The 17431-nt window shown below is 48.3% G+C and overlaps 1 protein-coding gene across 1 annotated transcript in view; it reads left to right on the top strand.

Moving 5' to 3' along the window:
• Window positions 1–17062, top strand: part of LOC140427126 (neuropeptide Y receptor type 2-like) — a 44332-nt gene extending 27270 nt beyond the window's left edge. The window contains exon 2 of the mRNA XM_072512664.1: window positions 10173–17062. Within this exon, the coding sequence (XP_072368765.1) occupies window positions 10173–11361 (1189 nt within the window). The 3' untranslated portion in view covers window positions 11362–17062. The remainder of the gene's footprint in view (window positions 1–10172) is intronic.
• Window positions 17063–17431: the final 369 nt, after the last annotated feature.

The raw sequence follows: 17431 nt of genomic DNA, 5'->3' as shown, positions 1-17431 counted from the left end.
CAGGCTGTGGGTGACTGTCTGCATTTACGGGTTACGGGGCAGGGTGGGGAGTGGGCCTAGGTTGGGTGCTCTTTCAGAGCGTCGGTGCAGACCACGATGGGCCGAATGGCACTGTGGGAATTCTAAGATTCTATGATAACTGAAACCTTTGAGCCCAGATATAATTCTGGTACATACAAGCTGCATCAATTGCTCTTCGCACACCGCTGCTTGCAACCACACTAAACCTTGCCTTGTATTTAACAATTATTAACTTTATACCACATTTGTACAACGTAAAAACAGTTTTACGAACCTTCAGTGAAACTCTCTTTACCTGTTCTGGATTGGTGATGATGAAACCGGGGTGGAATGTCCAGTGGAGGGTTTAATAGGGCAGTTGAACTGGAAACTCTGCCCATTTGTTCCACATTTTCTGAATCATAGTTGCCCCGAACAGGCGCTGGAATGTGGCGACTCGGGGCTTTTCACGGTAACTTCATTGAAGCCTACTTGTGACAATAAGCGATTTTCATTTCAGTACAGAAGGAGACCGTTTGGGCCATCCAGTCTGTACCGACCCTCCGAAAGTTCATCTGACACACAGCCCACCCTGTACCCATAACCCCCACCTAACCTGCACACCTTTTGGACTCTCGGGGGCCAATTTAGCATGGCCAATCCAGGAAAGCAGCAGACGCGCCTCAGATACATATTGTTAAAAGCGAAAACAAAAGTTTTGAGCTCTGGCACCTGCATAATTATTATACAACCAGAGTAGCTTTTCAATTTTTAACTTGACACAAAAGGCTGGCCAGGCAAATTTATTGATAGGAACATAAAATGCAGAGCAGGTTTTAAAATCAAAAACAAGCCACTCAATTAAAAAAAAAAGCAGCAACAAAATGTCGGTTTTCCTGTGTCTAAAATTCTGGGCTTAATTTTACAGCCGCCTTGGATCACTGCACAGCAGGACATTCACCTCCACAGCCTGGGATGTAGGCCTATTTATAATGGCCGGGAGGTGTTTGGAAACGAGGACGGAGAGCCAGATGTAAGAGGTGAAGGAAATTCGGGCCCAGTCCACACAATTATCCGCACAACACGCTTGCCTCGGAGTTTCCTCCATTTTCTACTGCTGGGCCGGTTTAGCTCAGTTGGCTAGACAGCTAATTCGTGGTGCAGAGCGAGGCCTCCAGCGCGGGTTCAATCCCCGTACTGGCTGAGGTTATTCATGAAGGTGACCCTCGGGTTAAATCACCACCAGTCAGCTCTTCCCCTCAAAGGGGAAAACAACCTATGGTCATTTGGGGCTATGGCCACTTGACTTGGCTTTTATTTTTACTTCTAGCTATTTTTTGTTATGCCTCAATGGGGATTTCATTCTGTACTCCCTTGCCATGAAATGATGGGAAGGACGGCACGTCTCCTGATATTCCGATCAAATTCATTCATAGAACATAGAACGATACAGCGCAGTACAGGCCCTTCGGCCCACGATGTTGCACCGAAACAAAAGCCATCTAACCTACACTATGACTTGCCAATTTTTATACTCAATGCCCTGGCCAATGAAGGCAAGCATGCCATATGCCTTCTTGACTACCTTCTCCACCTGTGTTGCCCCTTTCAGTGACCTGTGGACCTGTACACCTAGATCTCGCTGACTTTCAATACTCTTGAGGGTTCTACCATTCACTGTATATTCCCTACCTGCATTAGACCTTCCAAAATGCATTACCTCACATTTGTCCGGATTAAGCTCCATCTGCCATCTCTCCGCCCAAGTCTCCAGACAATCTAAATCCTGCTGTATCCTCCGACAGTCCTCATCGCTATCTGCAATTCCACCAACCTTTGTGTCGTCTGCAAACTTACTAATCAGACCAGTTACATTTTCCTCCAAATCATTTATATATACTACAAAGAGCAACGGTCCCTGTGACTGACTCTATTCATCCACATTCTATAAAATAAGTAGAAGTTGCAGTCTTTTGAGCTAGAGTTCCATTCTGGAACCTTCCTGTCCAACTGGGATTGTAACAACACCACGTCTGCAGCATTACCCCCATCGACCCTTCCCTCTTCACAAAACTCCAGCAAGTTAGTTAAACATGATTATCCCTTTAGTAATCCATGCCGACTCTGCCCAATCAACCCAAATCTTTCCATGGAACTACTAATTCTATCCCAATAATTGTTTCTAGAAGCTCGCCCACCATTAATGTTAAACTATTCTTACATCCTTTTTGAACAAGGGCAGAACATTTGTAATTCTGGCCTAACATTAATACATTAACCCGAACACTCATATCCTGCTACGCTAATTCGAACTCTAACCATAATGCCAAAATACCCTGGCCTTAACTCTAACCATACTGCCCTAACTGTAATGCCTTAGCCTAATACTCTAACCCTAACCCTAACCCTAATCCTAACTCTAGCCATGGCACCCTAAATCTAATGCTAATGATAATAATAATAATGATAATCATTATTATTGTCACAAGCAGGCTTACATCAACAGTGCAATGAAGTTACTGTGAAAATCCCCTAGTCGCCACATTCCGGCGCCTGTTCGTGTACACAGAGGGAGAATTCAGAATGTCCAATTCACCTAACAGCACGACTTTCGGGACTTTTGTGAGGAACCCGGAGCACCCGGAGGGAACCCACGCAGGCACGGGGAGAACGTGCAGACTCCGCACAGACAGTGACCCAAGCCGGTCACTGTAGCTGTAAAGCCACAGTGCTAACCACTGTGCTACCATGCTGCCCATATTATCTAATTCCATAACCCTAATATCCTAACCCTAACTGCAACCCTAACGCGAATCTTAATATGCTAACTGAAATATGCTAACCTTAATACCATAATCATAGCACTAACACCCTAGTGCTCACTCTAACCCTAGTACCGAGCCCTAACACTAACCCTAATACTGGTGTCCTAACTCAAACCCTAACACTAATCCTAATAATCCAAACCAAATACTCTAACCCTAACATTATACACCCTAACCCTAACACCCTGGTCCTTACCGTAACTCCAATAACCTAAGCCTAACCCCAATCGTAATACCCCAACCTAAGCACTCTAACCCCACTATCATAACCCTAACTCTAATACCCAAATTTAACACCCGAATCCTAATACCCTAATCCTAACACTAATGCTCTAACCCTAATATCTGAATGCTAACCTTAACCTTAAAGCCCTAACCCATCCCTAACATTAACCCTAATTCCTTAATCTAACCCTAACGCTAACCATAATGCTAATTACCTAACTGCGACTCTAACCTAATGCTCAGATTAATACCCTAACCATAGCTCTAACCCTGATACTAGTAATTCCTTTGTGCTTTGGTGTAATAGTGTCAGTGCTGGTGTGAAGCACTTTGGGATATTTTATTTGATTAAAGGCACTCTTAAAGGCAAATTCGCATTCTTATGGTTGTGTTTAGAATGATTAAAGGACTTGATAGGGTCGACAGAGAGAACTTCCTTCCTCTGCTGGGGGGGGGGGGGGGGGGGGTGGGAGGGCGGAATCCAGAAGAAGGGGCACAAAATCTTAAAATTTGAGCTGGGCCGTTCAGGATGATGTGAAGAGGCATTTCTTCACACAAAGGGGGTGGAAATCTACGCCTCCCATACCCAGAAACTGTTGAGACTGAGAGTCAACTGGAGATTTCAAGGCTGAAATTGAGAGCTTTCCTATTGAGAGTGAGATGATTAACGTTAATGACAAAAGTCAGCTGAAAGGGGTGTCCCTATGATTTAATTGAATCCCTATTGAACATGAACAAGAGGCTCCTCGGTCTCATCCTATTCAAGTGGGGAACACACTCACTGTACTTAATCTGCAGAAACCCTTTGCTACTTCAGCTCAGGAACAATGGCTGGAAGTATTTAACTCTCTTCCTTCTCTCTCCATCTCCTTCTTTCTTCCCATATGCATCACTGCCACTCTGTGTCTCTTTGCCCACACACAGACTGTATCTATTCGGTTGATTCTCCAACTCTTTCTATCTCTCTCTCTCTCTCTGGCTCCACCTCACTCTTTAACTATCTCTGAGTGTTTGTCTCGGTGTGGATCTCTCTTTTGCCTCACCTTGTCACTCTATCGATGTGTCTGTCTCTCTTCCTCTGCTTCTTTCTCTCTCTCTGTCTATCTGTCTGTGTGTGCGCTTTTCATTCTCTTTCTGTCTGTGTGAGTGGATCTCACACTTTGCCTTGAATTAGGGGCCATAAAAAGAGAGCTTCTTCAGTGCCGCCTTGTCTGCACTGAGTGCCGCCTTGTCTGCACTGTGTGCTGCCTTGTCTGCACAGAGTGCTGCCTTGTCTGCATTGCCTAGTCTGCACTGAGTGCTGCCTTGTCGGCACTGTGTGCTGCCTTGTCTGCACAGAGTGCTGCCTTGTCTGCATTGCCTAGTCTGCACTGAGTGCTGCCTTGTCGGCACTGAGTGTTGCCTTAGAACATAGAACATAGAACAATACAGCGCAGTACAGGCCCTTCGGCCCACGATGTTGCACCGAAACAAAAGCCATCTAACCTACACTATGCCATTATCATCCATATGCTTATCCAATAAACTTTTAAATGCCCTCAATGTTGGCGAGTTCACTACTGTAGCAGGTAGGGCATTCCACGGCCTCACTACTCTTTGTGTAAAGAACCTACCTCTGACCTCTGTCCTATATCTATTACCCCTCAGTTTAAAGTTATGTCCCCTCGTGCCAGCCATATCCATCCGCGGGAGAAGGCTCTCACTGTCCACCCTATCCAACCCCCTGATCATTTTGTATGCCTCTATTAAGTCTCCCCTTAACCTTCTTCTCTCCAACGAAAACAACCTCAAGTCCATCAGCCTTTCCTCATAAGATTTTCCCTCCATACCAGGCAACATCCTGGTAAATCTCCTCTGCACCCGCTCCAAAGCCTCCACGTCCTTCCTATAATGCGGTGACCAGAACTGTACGCAATACTCCAAATGCGGCCGTACCAGAGTTCTGTACAGCTGCAACATGACCTCCCGACACCGGAACTCAATCCCTCTACCAATAAAGGCCAACACTACATAGGCCTTCTTCACAACCCTATCAACCTGGGTGGCAACTTTCAGGGATCTATGTACATGGACACCTAGATCCCTCTGCTCATCCACACTTTCAAGAACTTTACCATTAGCCAAATATTCCGCATTCCTGTTATTCCTTCCAAAGTGAATCACCTCACACTTCTCTACATTAAACTCCATTTGCCACCTCTCAGCCCAGCTCTGCAGCTTATCTATATCCCTCTGTAACCTGCTACATCCTTCCACACTATCGACAACACCACCGACTTTAGTATCGTCTGCAAATTTACTCACCCACCCTTCTGCGCCTTCCTCTAGGTCATTGATAAAAATGACAAACAGCAACGGCCCCAGAACAGATCCTTGTGGTACTCCACTTGTGACTGTACTCCATTCTGAACATTTCCCATCAACCACCACCCTCTGTCTTCTTTCAGCTAGCCAATTTCTGATCCACATCTCTAAATCACCCTCAATCCCCAGCCTCCGTATTTTTTGCAATAGCCTACCGTGGGGAACCTTATCAAACGCTTTGCTGAAATCCATATACACCACATCAACTGCTCTACCCTCGTCTACCTGTTCAGTCACCTTCTCAAAGAACTCAATAAGGTTTGTGAGGCATGACCTACCCTTCACAAAGCCATGCTGACTATCCCTGATCATATTATTCCTATCTAGATGATTATAAATCTTGTCTCTTATAATCCCCTCCAAGACTTTACCCACTACAGACGTGAGGCTCACCGGTCTATAGTTGCCGGGGTTGTCTCTGCTCCCCTTTTTGAACAAAGGGACCACATTTGCTGTCCTCCAGTCCTCTGGCACTATTCCTGTAGCCAATGATGACATAAAAATCAAAGCCAAAGGTCCAGCAATCTCTTCCCTGGCCTCCCAGAGAATCCTAGGATAAATCCCATCAGGTCCCGGGGACTTATCTATTTTCAGCCTGTCCAGAATTGCCAACACCTCTTCCCTACGTACCTCAATGCCATCTATTCTATTAGCCTGGGGCTCAGCATTCTCCTCCACAACATTATCTTTTTCCTGAGTGAATACTGACGAAAAATATTCATTTAGTATCTCGCCTATCTCTTCAGACTCCACACACAATTTCCCATCCCTGTCCTTGACTGGTCCTACTCTTTCCCTAGTCATTCGCTTATTCCTGACATACCTAGAGAAAGCTTTTGGGTTTTCCTTGATCCATCCTGCCAAATACTTCTCATGTCCCCTCCTTGCTCGTCTTAGCTCTCTCTTTAGATCCTTCCTCGCTACCTTGTAACTATCCATCGCCCCAACCGAAACTTCACACTTCATCTTCACATAGGCCTCCTTCTTCCTCTTAACAAGAGATTCCACTTCCTTGGTAAACCACGGTTCCCTCGCTCGACGCCTTCCTCCCTGTCTGACCGGTACATACTTATCAAGAACACGCAGTAGCTGATCCTTGAACAAGCCCCACTTATCCAGTGTGCCCAACACTTGCAGCCTACTTCTCCACCTTATCCCCCCCAAGTCACGTCTAATGGCATCATAATTGCCCTTCCCCCAGCTATAACTCTTGCCCTGCGGTGTATACTTATCCCTTTCCATCATTAACGTAAACGTCACCGAATTGTGGTCACTGTCCCCAAAGTGCTCTCCTACCTCCAAATCCAACACCTGGCCTGGTTCATTACCCAAAACCAAATCCAACGTGGCCTCGCCTCTTGTTGGCCTGTCAACATATTGTTTCAGGAAACCCTCCTGCACACACTGTACAAAAAACGACCCATCTATTGTACTCGAACTACATCTTTTCCAGTCAATATTTGGAAAGTTAAAGTCTCCCATAATAACTACCCTGTTACTTTCGCTCATATCCAGAATCATCTTCGCCATCCTTTCCTCTACATCCCTAGAACTATTAGGAGGCCTATAAAAAACTCCCAACAGGGTGACCTCTCCTTTCCTGTTTCTAACTTCAGCCCATACTACCTCGGAAGAAGAGTCCCCTTCTAGCATCCTCTCCGCCACCGTAATACTGCTCTTGACTAGCAGCGCCACACCTCCCCCTCTTTTGCCTCCTTCTCTGAGCTTACTAAAACACCTAAACCCCGGAACCTGCAACATCCATTCCTGTCCCTGCTCTATCCATGTCTCCGAAATGGTCACAACATCGAAGTCCCAGGTACCAACCCATGCTGCCAGTTCCCCTACCTTGTTTCGTATACTCCTGGCATTGAAGTAGACACACTTCAAACCACCTACCTGAACACTGGCCCCCTCCTGCGACGTCAAATCTGTGCTCCTGACCTCTATACTCTCATTCTCCCTTACCCTAAAACTACAATCCAGGTTCCCATGCCCCTGCTGCATTAGTTTAAACCCCCCCAAAGAGCACTAACAAATCTCCCCCCCAGGATATTTGTGCCCCTCAGGTTCAGATGTAGGCCATCCTGTCTGTAGAGGTCCCACCTTCCCCAGAAAGAGCCCCAGTTATCCAAAAATCTGAATCCCTCCCGCCTGCACCATCCCTGTAGCCACGTGTTTAAATGCTCTCTCTCCCTATTCCTCATCTCACTATCACGTGGCACGGGCAACAACCCAGAGATAACAACTCTGTTTGTTCTAGTTCTGAGCTTCCATCCTAGCTCCCTGAAAGCCTGCCTGACATCCTTATCCCCTTTCCTACCTATGTCGTTAGTGCCAATGTGGACCACGACTTGGGGCTGCTCCCCCTCCCCCCTAAGGACCCGGAAAACACGATCCGAGACATCACGTACCCTTGCACCTGGGAGACAACATACCAAACGCGAGTCTCTCACGCTCCCACAAAATCTCCTATCTGTGCCCCTGACTATCGAGTCCCCAATTACTAATGCTCTGCTCCTCTCCCCCCTTCCCTTCTGAGCAACAGGGACAGACTCCGTGCCAGAGGCCCGTACCCCATGGCTTACCCCTGGTAAGTCGTCCCCCCCACAAGTATCCAAAGCGGTATACTTGTTTCTCAGGGGAACGACCGCAGGGGATCCCTGCACTGACTGCTTCTTCCCAGTCCCTCTTACAGTCACCCACCTATCTCCAATCTTTGGTGTAACTAATTCCCTGAAGCTGCTATCTATGACCCCTTCTGCCTCCCGAATGATCCGAAGTTCTTCCAACTCCAGCTCCAGTTCCCTAACTCGGTCTCGGAGGAGCTGGAGATGGCAGCACTTCCTGCAGGTAAAATCAGCAGGGACACTAACTGCATCCCTCACCTCAAACATCCTGCAGGAGGAACATTGCACTCCCTTCCCTGCCATTCCTCTAACTTTCTACCAAGATCTGGCTAACAACTAAATTAAATTTTTATAAAAAATAATAATATAATAAAATATGGTACTTACCTCACACCAAGTTTTGAAGAATTCAACCTATATGACTGCTCAGAAAAGCTCTCGATAATCTGGTCCCCTCATCCCGTTGCTGTTTGCGAGGATTTGCTGTTTGTAAATGGCAGCTGCATTTGCCATTTTAAAATTGCTACACTTCAAAGCAATTAACTTTTTGGTGAAGCACTTTGAAGCCTTCCTGAGAGCTGTAATAATGAGCTCTGGATCAGCAGGTTGTTCCGTACCTATTGTTGTCTTCATGCATAAATTATCTTTAGAGTATTGATAGTGTTACATAATTGTACAGTTCCTCGTCCTCGTCCTCAATTTCATTTCCAGTTGTGACCCGTCTTTTTTGGCAATGCTTTTTTGCTCTTCATTCACTCTGGGTGTTGCTGGCAAGGCCGGTGTTTATTACCCATCCACGCATGCCCCTTGAGAAGGTGGCAGTGGCGAGCGACCTTTTTGTACCATTGGAGATGCCGTTAATGCTAGGGTTCTGATCCAGCGATGAAGAAACGGCCAACATATGTCCAAATTCGGGGGACGAAGAGATGTTCAGTGATTAAAAATCTTCACCTGTTGGTCGATTCGGATAGTTCTGCTGTTTTCTTGGCACAGGTGATATCTTGCCCTTGGTCCCCCCCCCCCCCCATGTTGTTTTGAAGAATTTGTTACATTTGTACATCAATTGCACATTAAAGTCACCAGAGAAAGGTAAATGAAGAGGTTCAGTATTTCTTCAGTGACGAGAATTATCGATAACGGGCGGTTCCCCCTCTGGTCCAAAAATGGGAACAACTTAAACTGCTTTGGGTGGTAAATTTTTAGAGATTTTTATAAACTCCAAATTTAAAGTGTATATTGTTATGGGTCAGGGTTTAGAGAACCCCAAAGTGTATCATGGAGTTCACCTGACTCACAACTTTTGATAGATTGTGGTATGGGGAGCACATGGCCCACTCTTCAGGTGTGGTACAGCAGAAAAGGACAAGTATTTTTAAAAACAAAACAATGTTTATTCTAGGAACGCATGTTAACCTTTTTTAAAACAAACAGTGAACATCTAAGCAACCATTAATTCAAATACACCCCCAAAGACTACAACCCTAAGTAACCCTGTAAGCTGTCCTTTTAACATCCAGAAGATTTAACAAACCTTCATTAGGTTTACGTTCAATACTGAGACCGTTTACAATTCTGGGTTCACCAAATGATCCATAGATAGTCTTTGGATGGCAGAGATCAACAGTACAGCCCTTTGTTTTAACTCCAGATGCAGATCACTGAAAAACACAGACACCCCCAAGCTTGTTCTCAAACTGAAACTAAAAAGCGGAAGTAGAGCTCAGCTCCACCCACACTCTGACATCACTCCAGTAACATGAGCAGCTCCATTTCTTAAAAGGTACTCTCACATGACAAGATCATTTTTTTTGTTGTTGCTTCGCTCCCTTTCAGCCTCTAATTTTTTCTCTCTTGTTGAAGTCAGATCATTCTAGTCCCCTATTTCCTTTTCTGTACCCGTTTTGAACCATGGTTCCATCCCATTTCCATCCCTGGTGATCCCATTGTTCAGTCTGGTCTCTGAATGCTCTCTCCGTGATGTTATTATTTCACACTTCTAACAGGTTAATGAGTAGATTTTGAGCGAAGGTATGAAGGAACACGTCTGATTAAGAGGCGCGAGATGCCTCGCCTCAGAACATTTTGATTCAGTTGTTCCGCGCTCTAACGATGTCCTTGTTATTCACAGGGAGCAGCACCAGGTCAAGTCCGAACCTCTCACGACGCAGCCAACCAGTGCAGACAATGGCACGGACATTGTAGATGGCAGCCAATGGAACATTTCCGGTGAGTGGCACTCGGTGACCATTGGCCAGTCCAAAAACAAGGTCTACCCGTCTATGGTCGAGAGTACCAAGTTGTTGGGCGTCCAGATCACACTCATTACAGCTTACGCATTGATCATTCTCCTGGGGTTGGTAGGAAACTCCCTGGTGATTTATATGATTGTCAAGTACAAAACCATGCGAACTGTCACCAACTTCTTCATTGCCAACCTGGCCTTGGCTGACCTCATGGTGGACACACTCTGCTTGCCGTTCACCCTGGTTTACACTCTCTTGGACGAATGGAAACTCGGAGCTGTCCTTTGCCACCTGGTCCCTTATGCCCAGGCTTTAAGCGTCCACGTGTCTACTCTAACTCTAACGGTGATCGCTCTGGACCGCCATCGATGCATCGTCTTCCATTTGGACAGCCGGATTTCCAAGAAGTTCAGTTTCATCACCATTTCCATGACCTGGCTGGTGTCTGCTGTCCTTGCCGGACCATTGGCTATCTTCCGAGAATACAAGGTCATCGACTTACAACCCATCAACCTGCAGATCGTCGTGTGCTCTGAGAAATGGCCCAGTGGGAACACTCGCGATGGAACCATCTACAGTGTCTCGATGTTCATCCTACAGTACGTGCTGCCTTTGGGAATCATCAGTTACGCCTACATTAGAATCTGGATCAAGTTAAAGAACCACGTTAGCCCTTGTGCGCGGAGTGACAGCCATTACAGGCGGAGGAAAACCACCAAAATGCTTGTGATGGTGGTGGTGGTCTTTGCAGTGTGTTGGTTACCCTTGCACACCTTCCAGCTTGCCAGCGATTTGGACAAGCGCCTCTTTAAGTTCACCGAATACAAGCTGCTGTACAGCGTCTTTCACGTAGTGGCCATGTGCTCGACCTTCGCCAACCCCCTGCTGTATGGCTGGATGAACAAGAACTATCGCAACGGTTTCATCCACTTCTTCCGCTGCACCCAGCACGTGGACAACCTCAGCATGGAGACTTCAGTCAAGGCGAGGTTGCACACCTTCCGGGTAGAGGCTCACAACTGCAGCCTTCACCGTTACAGGGACTCGAACGGGCATCCGCCCACAGACGTTTAGTGGGTGGTCCATCTGTGGTGCAGCGATAAAGTATTGATGGCGGGTGGGATAGGCTGCTTCTGGTCAGTGGTAGATATTGTCCAATTAAGCTGGAATTGTCTAATGGAGTAAGGTATTAAGTAACCCCACCTACACCTGGCATCGACTTTTCTTTTTATTTCTGGGTGTGAGCATCATTCGCAAGGTTGGTGCTTATTGCTCTTCCCTAATTGCTCTCGAGAAAGTGATGGCGAACTGCCTTCCTGAGACACCAGTCCATCCAACAGTCCTGTCAGGGGTGGAATTCCAGGATTTCGACAATTGTCAATTAAAATCTGCCGGCATTCTCTGGCCGTTGGGATTCTCTTTTCCAGCGGCAGCGCACCCCTGTCTGTGGGCTTTCCAGCGGCGGGGGGGGGGGGCCTCAGTGGGAAATCCCATTGACAAACGGCAGGAAGAAAGGATCCCGTCACCAGCGAACGGCCCGCCCTCGAGGAACACGGGGCTGGGGTAGCGGAGAATCCCGCCCATCGTCCTGAATGATATTATTGCAGCTTCAGAAATGGAATATATTTTTCATGCATGTAAATTTCCCTCTCTCCGTCAAGTTGGCCCTTTTCCTACAATGTTGAAGGCCATGCTCGACATCACAACGGCTGACTCCTTTACTCACCCGCTGTCTCGCTGACATTTTGCATGCTGCCACCCCCCACCCCCCCTACCCTCCCCTCCCCGCTGCTCCCCCTTCCTCTACCCACCCCTCACTCCCAGGCAGAGTGAGCTGCGCACACTCCATTTCCTAGATGTCCCAGGTAAACCACCGCGGTCAGCTTTCAGGCGACAGTGGGCCTGCCAGCTCAGTTGGGTGTCGGCCCAAAGGATTCCGAAACCTTGACAGGGACCAGGAGAGTTGCAGAGCTAAACCTTCCTGGATTCTTGCCTCAGGAGCTTTTAACTGTGTCCTGGGCTTCTCTGCCTGCCAAAAGTGTCGATATCTCAGCGATGGTGTAGTCGGTGTGGCACAGAAGGAGATCATTCAATCCATTGGGTCGATTCCCACTCTCTGTGGAGAAACACAGTGAATCCCATTCCCCCACTCTGTAGCCCTTCAATTTCCCTCCGGTTTGCATTCAATTTCCTTTCGAAACGACTGATACCTCCACTTCCTGTACCCCTGGGGGCAGCAATGTTCTTCTTATTCTCCCTCTACTGTGTCTCTTACTCAAAACCTTAAATCTGTGTCCTTTAGCCCTTGTTTCATTGGCTAATGAGATCAGCATACTTTGCCTGCCTCATCTGAACCTGTCATGATCATTGTAAGAAGTCTTACAACACCAGATTAAAGTCCAACAGGTTTATTTGGAATCACGATCTTTCAGAGTGTGGCTCTTTCATCAGGTGACCTGTTGGACTTTAACCTGCAAGACGTCTCACTGTGTCCACCCCCAGTCCAACGCCGGCATCTCCCCATCATATCATGATCATAGATTTTACAGTGCAGAAGGAGACCATTCGGCCCATCGAGTCTGCTCCGACCCTCTGAAAGAGCTTCCCACCCAGGTCCACTCCCCTGACCTATCCCCGCAACCCCACCCAACCTACACATCTTTAGACACTTCGGGACAATTGATCATGGCCAATCCACCTAACCTGCACATCTTTGGACTGTGGGAGGAAACTGGAGCACCCGGAGGAAACCCACGCAGACACGGGGAGGGCGTGCAGACTCCGCACACAGTCACCCGTGGTCAGAATCGCACCCGGGTCGGTGGCGCTGTGAGGCAGCAGTGCTAACCGCTGTGCCACCATGATGCCTCAAGTACACAATGTTCTGCACTTCTGTCAAATCTCCCCTCAGTCTCCTTCGCTCCATGGAGATCAATCCCAGTTTCTGCAACCTAACCTAACAGCTAAACTCCCTCAACCCTGAACCATTCTGGTAAATCCCCCTTTGGACCCTCGTGAGGACCCTTGCATCCATCCTAAAGTCTGGTAATGTGATTAACCGTCTGTTTATTTTCAGAGGTTACTCATTTCTGTCCCTGCTATTGATGGTTGGCAATGCCCCTGGACAATTCTCCCAATCGGCTGCTCAGAAGCTCCAGGGAAACCCCCTCAGCACCGTCGTCTCGCCACCGATGCGCATTTCCAGCCCTTCCTGCTTTTATTTCCATTTCCCAGATTTTGTGAGTTTTGCCCTGGTTTTAGGAAGGTCGAGGGTCACGTTGCGTTGGGACTGTAGAGGGCGGAGCTTCAATGGGAGAGTTGATGGGTGGAACCTTCTGGAAGTGGCAGGGGGGGCTCGCCTGTCGGCTGCAGATTCAGCGAGAGATCCGCGTTGTCTTCATTGGAGACGGCCCGCCGGATCACAGTGGTTAGCACTGTTGCTTCACAGCTCCTGGGTCCCAGGTTCGATTCCCAGCTTGGGTCACTGTCTGTGCGGAGTCTGCACGTTCTCCCCGTGTCTGCGTGGGTTTCCTCCGGGTGCTCCCACAAGTCCCGAAAGACGTGCTTGATGCACAATCAATTACTCGTGAGACAAGGAGAGTCACACTATAATCGGCTTTAATCAGCTAGAACTGTACCCAGCAGCTTCAATACAGAAAGTGAAGGCTGCTGGGACGGCATTGGTTCTTATACCCCGCCTCTCAGGGCGGAGCTATGTGCGTTAGCCAATGGTAGACTCCTAGGTCTAGCCAATAGGCATCCACCTCTCAGGTACTGCAATACCTGGTATTACCACAGTGCTGTTAGGTGAATTGGACATTCTGAATTCTCCCTCCGTGTACCTGAACAGGCGCCGGAATGTGGCGACGAGGGGCTTTTCACAGTAACTTTATTGCAGTGTTTATGTAAGCCTACTTGTGACAATAATAAAGATTATTAAAAAAAGTAAATCAGGCAGCTGATAAGCCAGCCGTGGGCCTTTTCCTGGGATCAGGACCGTGGGAGAGGAGGCCATTTTGCTCAGCGTGGGAGAGGAGGCCATTTTGCTCAGCAGCGCCACTAATGTGGCCATGGCTGTTGCCTGAATGACATCCAGCAGAGGCCCAGGATTGCAGAATGACCCAGCCCACAGGTAAGTAATGGTGGGAGGGGCTTCACGGTGGCGGGAATTGTGGGCTTGGAAGGCGTAGGGATGTGTAGGGGATGGTCAGGAGCAAGAGCAGGGGATTGGCTCTCAGCGCCCCCCTCCCTCCACCTCCACCCACCTTTTGCCGGGTCCCCCCATCAGGCACTTAAGGACCTCAATAGGTGGCGGGGTGGGAAGGACAGCCATGAGACTTCCTGCCCTGAACCTTATTGGAGTGGGAGGATGGCAAAGTGGGTAGAGGTAGTCACCTGCCACCCACCTGCTCGATTAAATGCCTTCTCCACCTCTAAACACACTACGAGAGATTATGCTCAATGCAGCCGTTAGCTTTTTCTTGATTTTGATTTTATTTACTTTTATTCAGGAGCTGTTATGTTAAATTGATTGAAAGTGTGTAATTAAGCTGTTGTCATTTTTCATTAATGGTTATTTGGCCCTATTGAGCATATCACCCAACGCGCTGAATTAATTTGCAGAAAGGTAGCTATCTGTTATATTCGCTGACTTTTATATGATGTGGTTTCTGCATCACAGATTTTTAAAAAATCTATAAAAGTACCAACTCCAATGCAGAATCCTGCAGCTATAACAAAGCTCAACTTTCACAGCTCCCAATCATTCAGTCACTTGCCCAAGTGATGTTTCTTTATGGAGAGGTGCAGTCAGTTAGTGCCAGAGAACATTTTGTCAAGGGAACAGTTACAGTTTGATTTACTGTCTCCCCCACCTCTGTAGCAGAGCCCAGCGATAGAAACTGTGCTGCTGTCTCCACTCTGATCAGTGAACTCAGCATTTGTCAAAGGGTCAGTGATTTAGAAATGAAAGCCATCTAATTGTAGGAAGCAGCCATTGAAGTCAAGAACCTCAATCAAAGGAGTGACAAATCATAGCTGGTCAAACTAGCTGCTCGGACACAACTGCCCAGCCTGAACACTAGGCCACGGCCCAGCCTGGATACCAGGCCACGGCCCAGCCTGAATACTAGGCCACGGCCCAGCCTGGATACCAGGCCACGGCCCAGCCTGAACACTAGGCCACGGCCCAGCCTGAACACTAGGCCACGGCCCAGCCTGGATACCAGGCCACGGCCCAGCCTGAACACTAGGCCACGGCCCAGCCTGAACACTAGCCACGGCCCAGCCTGGATACCAGGCCATGGCCCAGCCTGAACACTAGGCTACGGCCCAGCCTGGACACCGGGCCATGGCCCAGCCTGGATACTGGGCCACGGCCCAGCCCGGGCACCGGGCCACGGCCAAGCCTGGATACCAGGCCACGGCCCGGCCTGAACACTAGGCCACGGCCCGGCCTGAACACTAGCCACGGCCCAGCCTGGATACCAGGCCATGGCCCAGCCTGAACACTAGGCTACGGCCCAGCCTGGACACCGGGCCATGGCCCAGCCTGGATACTGGGCCACGGCCCAGCCCGGGCACTGGGCCACGGCCAAGCCTGGACACTAGGCCACGGCCCAGCCTGGACACGAGGCCACGGCCCAGCCTGGGCGCCAGGTCAGGGGCCCAGCCTGGACACCAGGCCACGGCCCAGCCTGGACACCGGGCCATGGCCCAGCCTGGACACTAGGCTACGGCCCAGCCTGGACACCGGGCCATGGCCCAGCCTGGACACTAGGCCACGGCCCAGTCTCAGCACCTGCCTCTTTTAAATTCAGTCTCGAGGTGTCAACGATGCCCCCAAAGTCAATGTTAACTTTTTTTGTCGCCATTCGTGAGATGTTGGCATCGCTGACTGGGCCAGCATTTATGCCCATTCCTAATTGCCATGAGGAGCTAGTGGTGAGCTGCCTTCTCACTTGTGATTGTGATGCAGCTTCGTTCATTTGGGGGCAAAGTTGTGTCTCTAGAGTCACGTGTAGGCCAGCACAGGAGGATGGCAGATTTGTTTCCCTGAAGGGCATTAATGACCCTCATGATTCACAGTCAACTTTAACTCCATTCTTTAAAAAAAAAGAATCCAAATGCCACCATCTGCCATGGTGGGATTTGAACCTGGGTCTCTGGTTTACTAGTCCAATGACAATACCATTATGCCACCCCCTTCTGAATTGGTCATTCCTAGTTACCTTGAGAAGGTGATCGTGAACCTTTTCCTTGGCAGCAGGTTTGATGCAAACTCGACCTCTTGCTCAGTCACTTCACAATAATTTGGGAGTCAACCACATTGGTGTGGCTCTGGAGTAAGCCAGGTTGGGTAAGGGCGACACATTTCCTTCCCAAACGGATATCAGGGAACCAGTTGGATTTTTATGTCAAATCGGAAGGCTTCACAATCCATTTTCCCAAGAGCAACTTTTTCCAGAATTATTTTTGAAACTGAATTTGAATTCTAAAATTGCCGTGATGTGGTTTTCTCTGGGTAATAAATCCAGTGACAAATCCACAGCGAGGCCACTCATTCGTGTGTTAGTGTGTCCGCAATTCCAGCTTAATGCATCTGGTCACCACACATCCAACTGAGGCTCTGACATTCCTCTTTATGTCAGCTATTCCAGTGCCAACTGCGTTAAAATGTTAACTGGTTATTAAACCTTTATTAAATAAACTATTGCAATGTTTTAAAGAATCATGTTATTGTATTGTCAAAGTATTAAATTTTATTTGCGCACCATCCCTTGAATTTTATTTGTTGTGTGTCACTTTATTATCTTATCACAGGTCTTCCCACGACAGGCAACACGGTCCCCATCAAACACGGTCCCCATCAAACATGGTCCCCATCGAATACGGTCCCCATCGGACATGGTCCCCATCGAACACGGTCCCCATCGAACATGGTCCCCATTGAACACGGTCCCCATCGAACACTCCCAGGACAGGTACAGCACGGGGTTAGATACAGAGTAAACTCCCTCTACACTGGCCCCATCAAACACTCCCAGGACAGGTACAGCACTGGGTTAGATACAGAGTAAAGTTCCCTTTACACTGTCCCCATCAAACACTCCTAGGACAGGTACAGCACGGGGTTAGATACAGA

The sequence above is a fragment of the Scyliorhinus torazame genome, chromosome 7 (assembly GCF_047496885.1).
Source record: "Scyliorhinus torazame isolate Kashiwa2021f chromosome 7, sScyTor2.1, whole genome shotgun sequence".
Classification (NCBI taxonomy): Eukaryota; Metazoa; Chordata; class Chondrichthyes; order Carcharhiniformes; family Scyliorhinidae; genus Scyliorhinus; species Scyliorhinus torazame.
The sequence above is the reverse complement of the archived record's forward strand: the minus strand, read 5'-3'. Positions and strand labels throughout refer to the sequence as shown.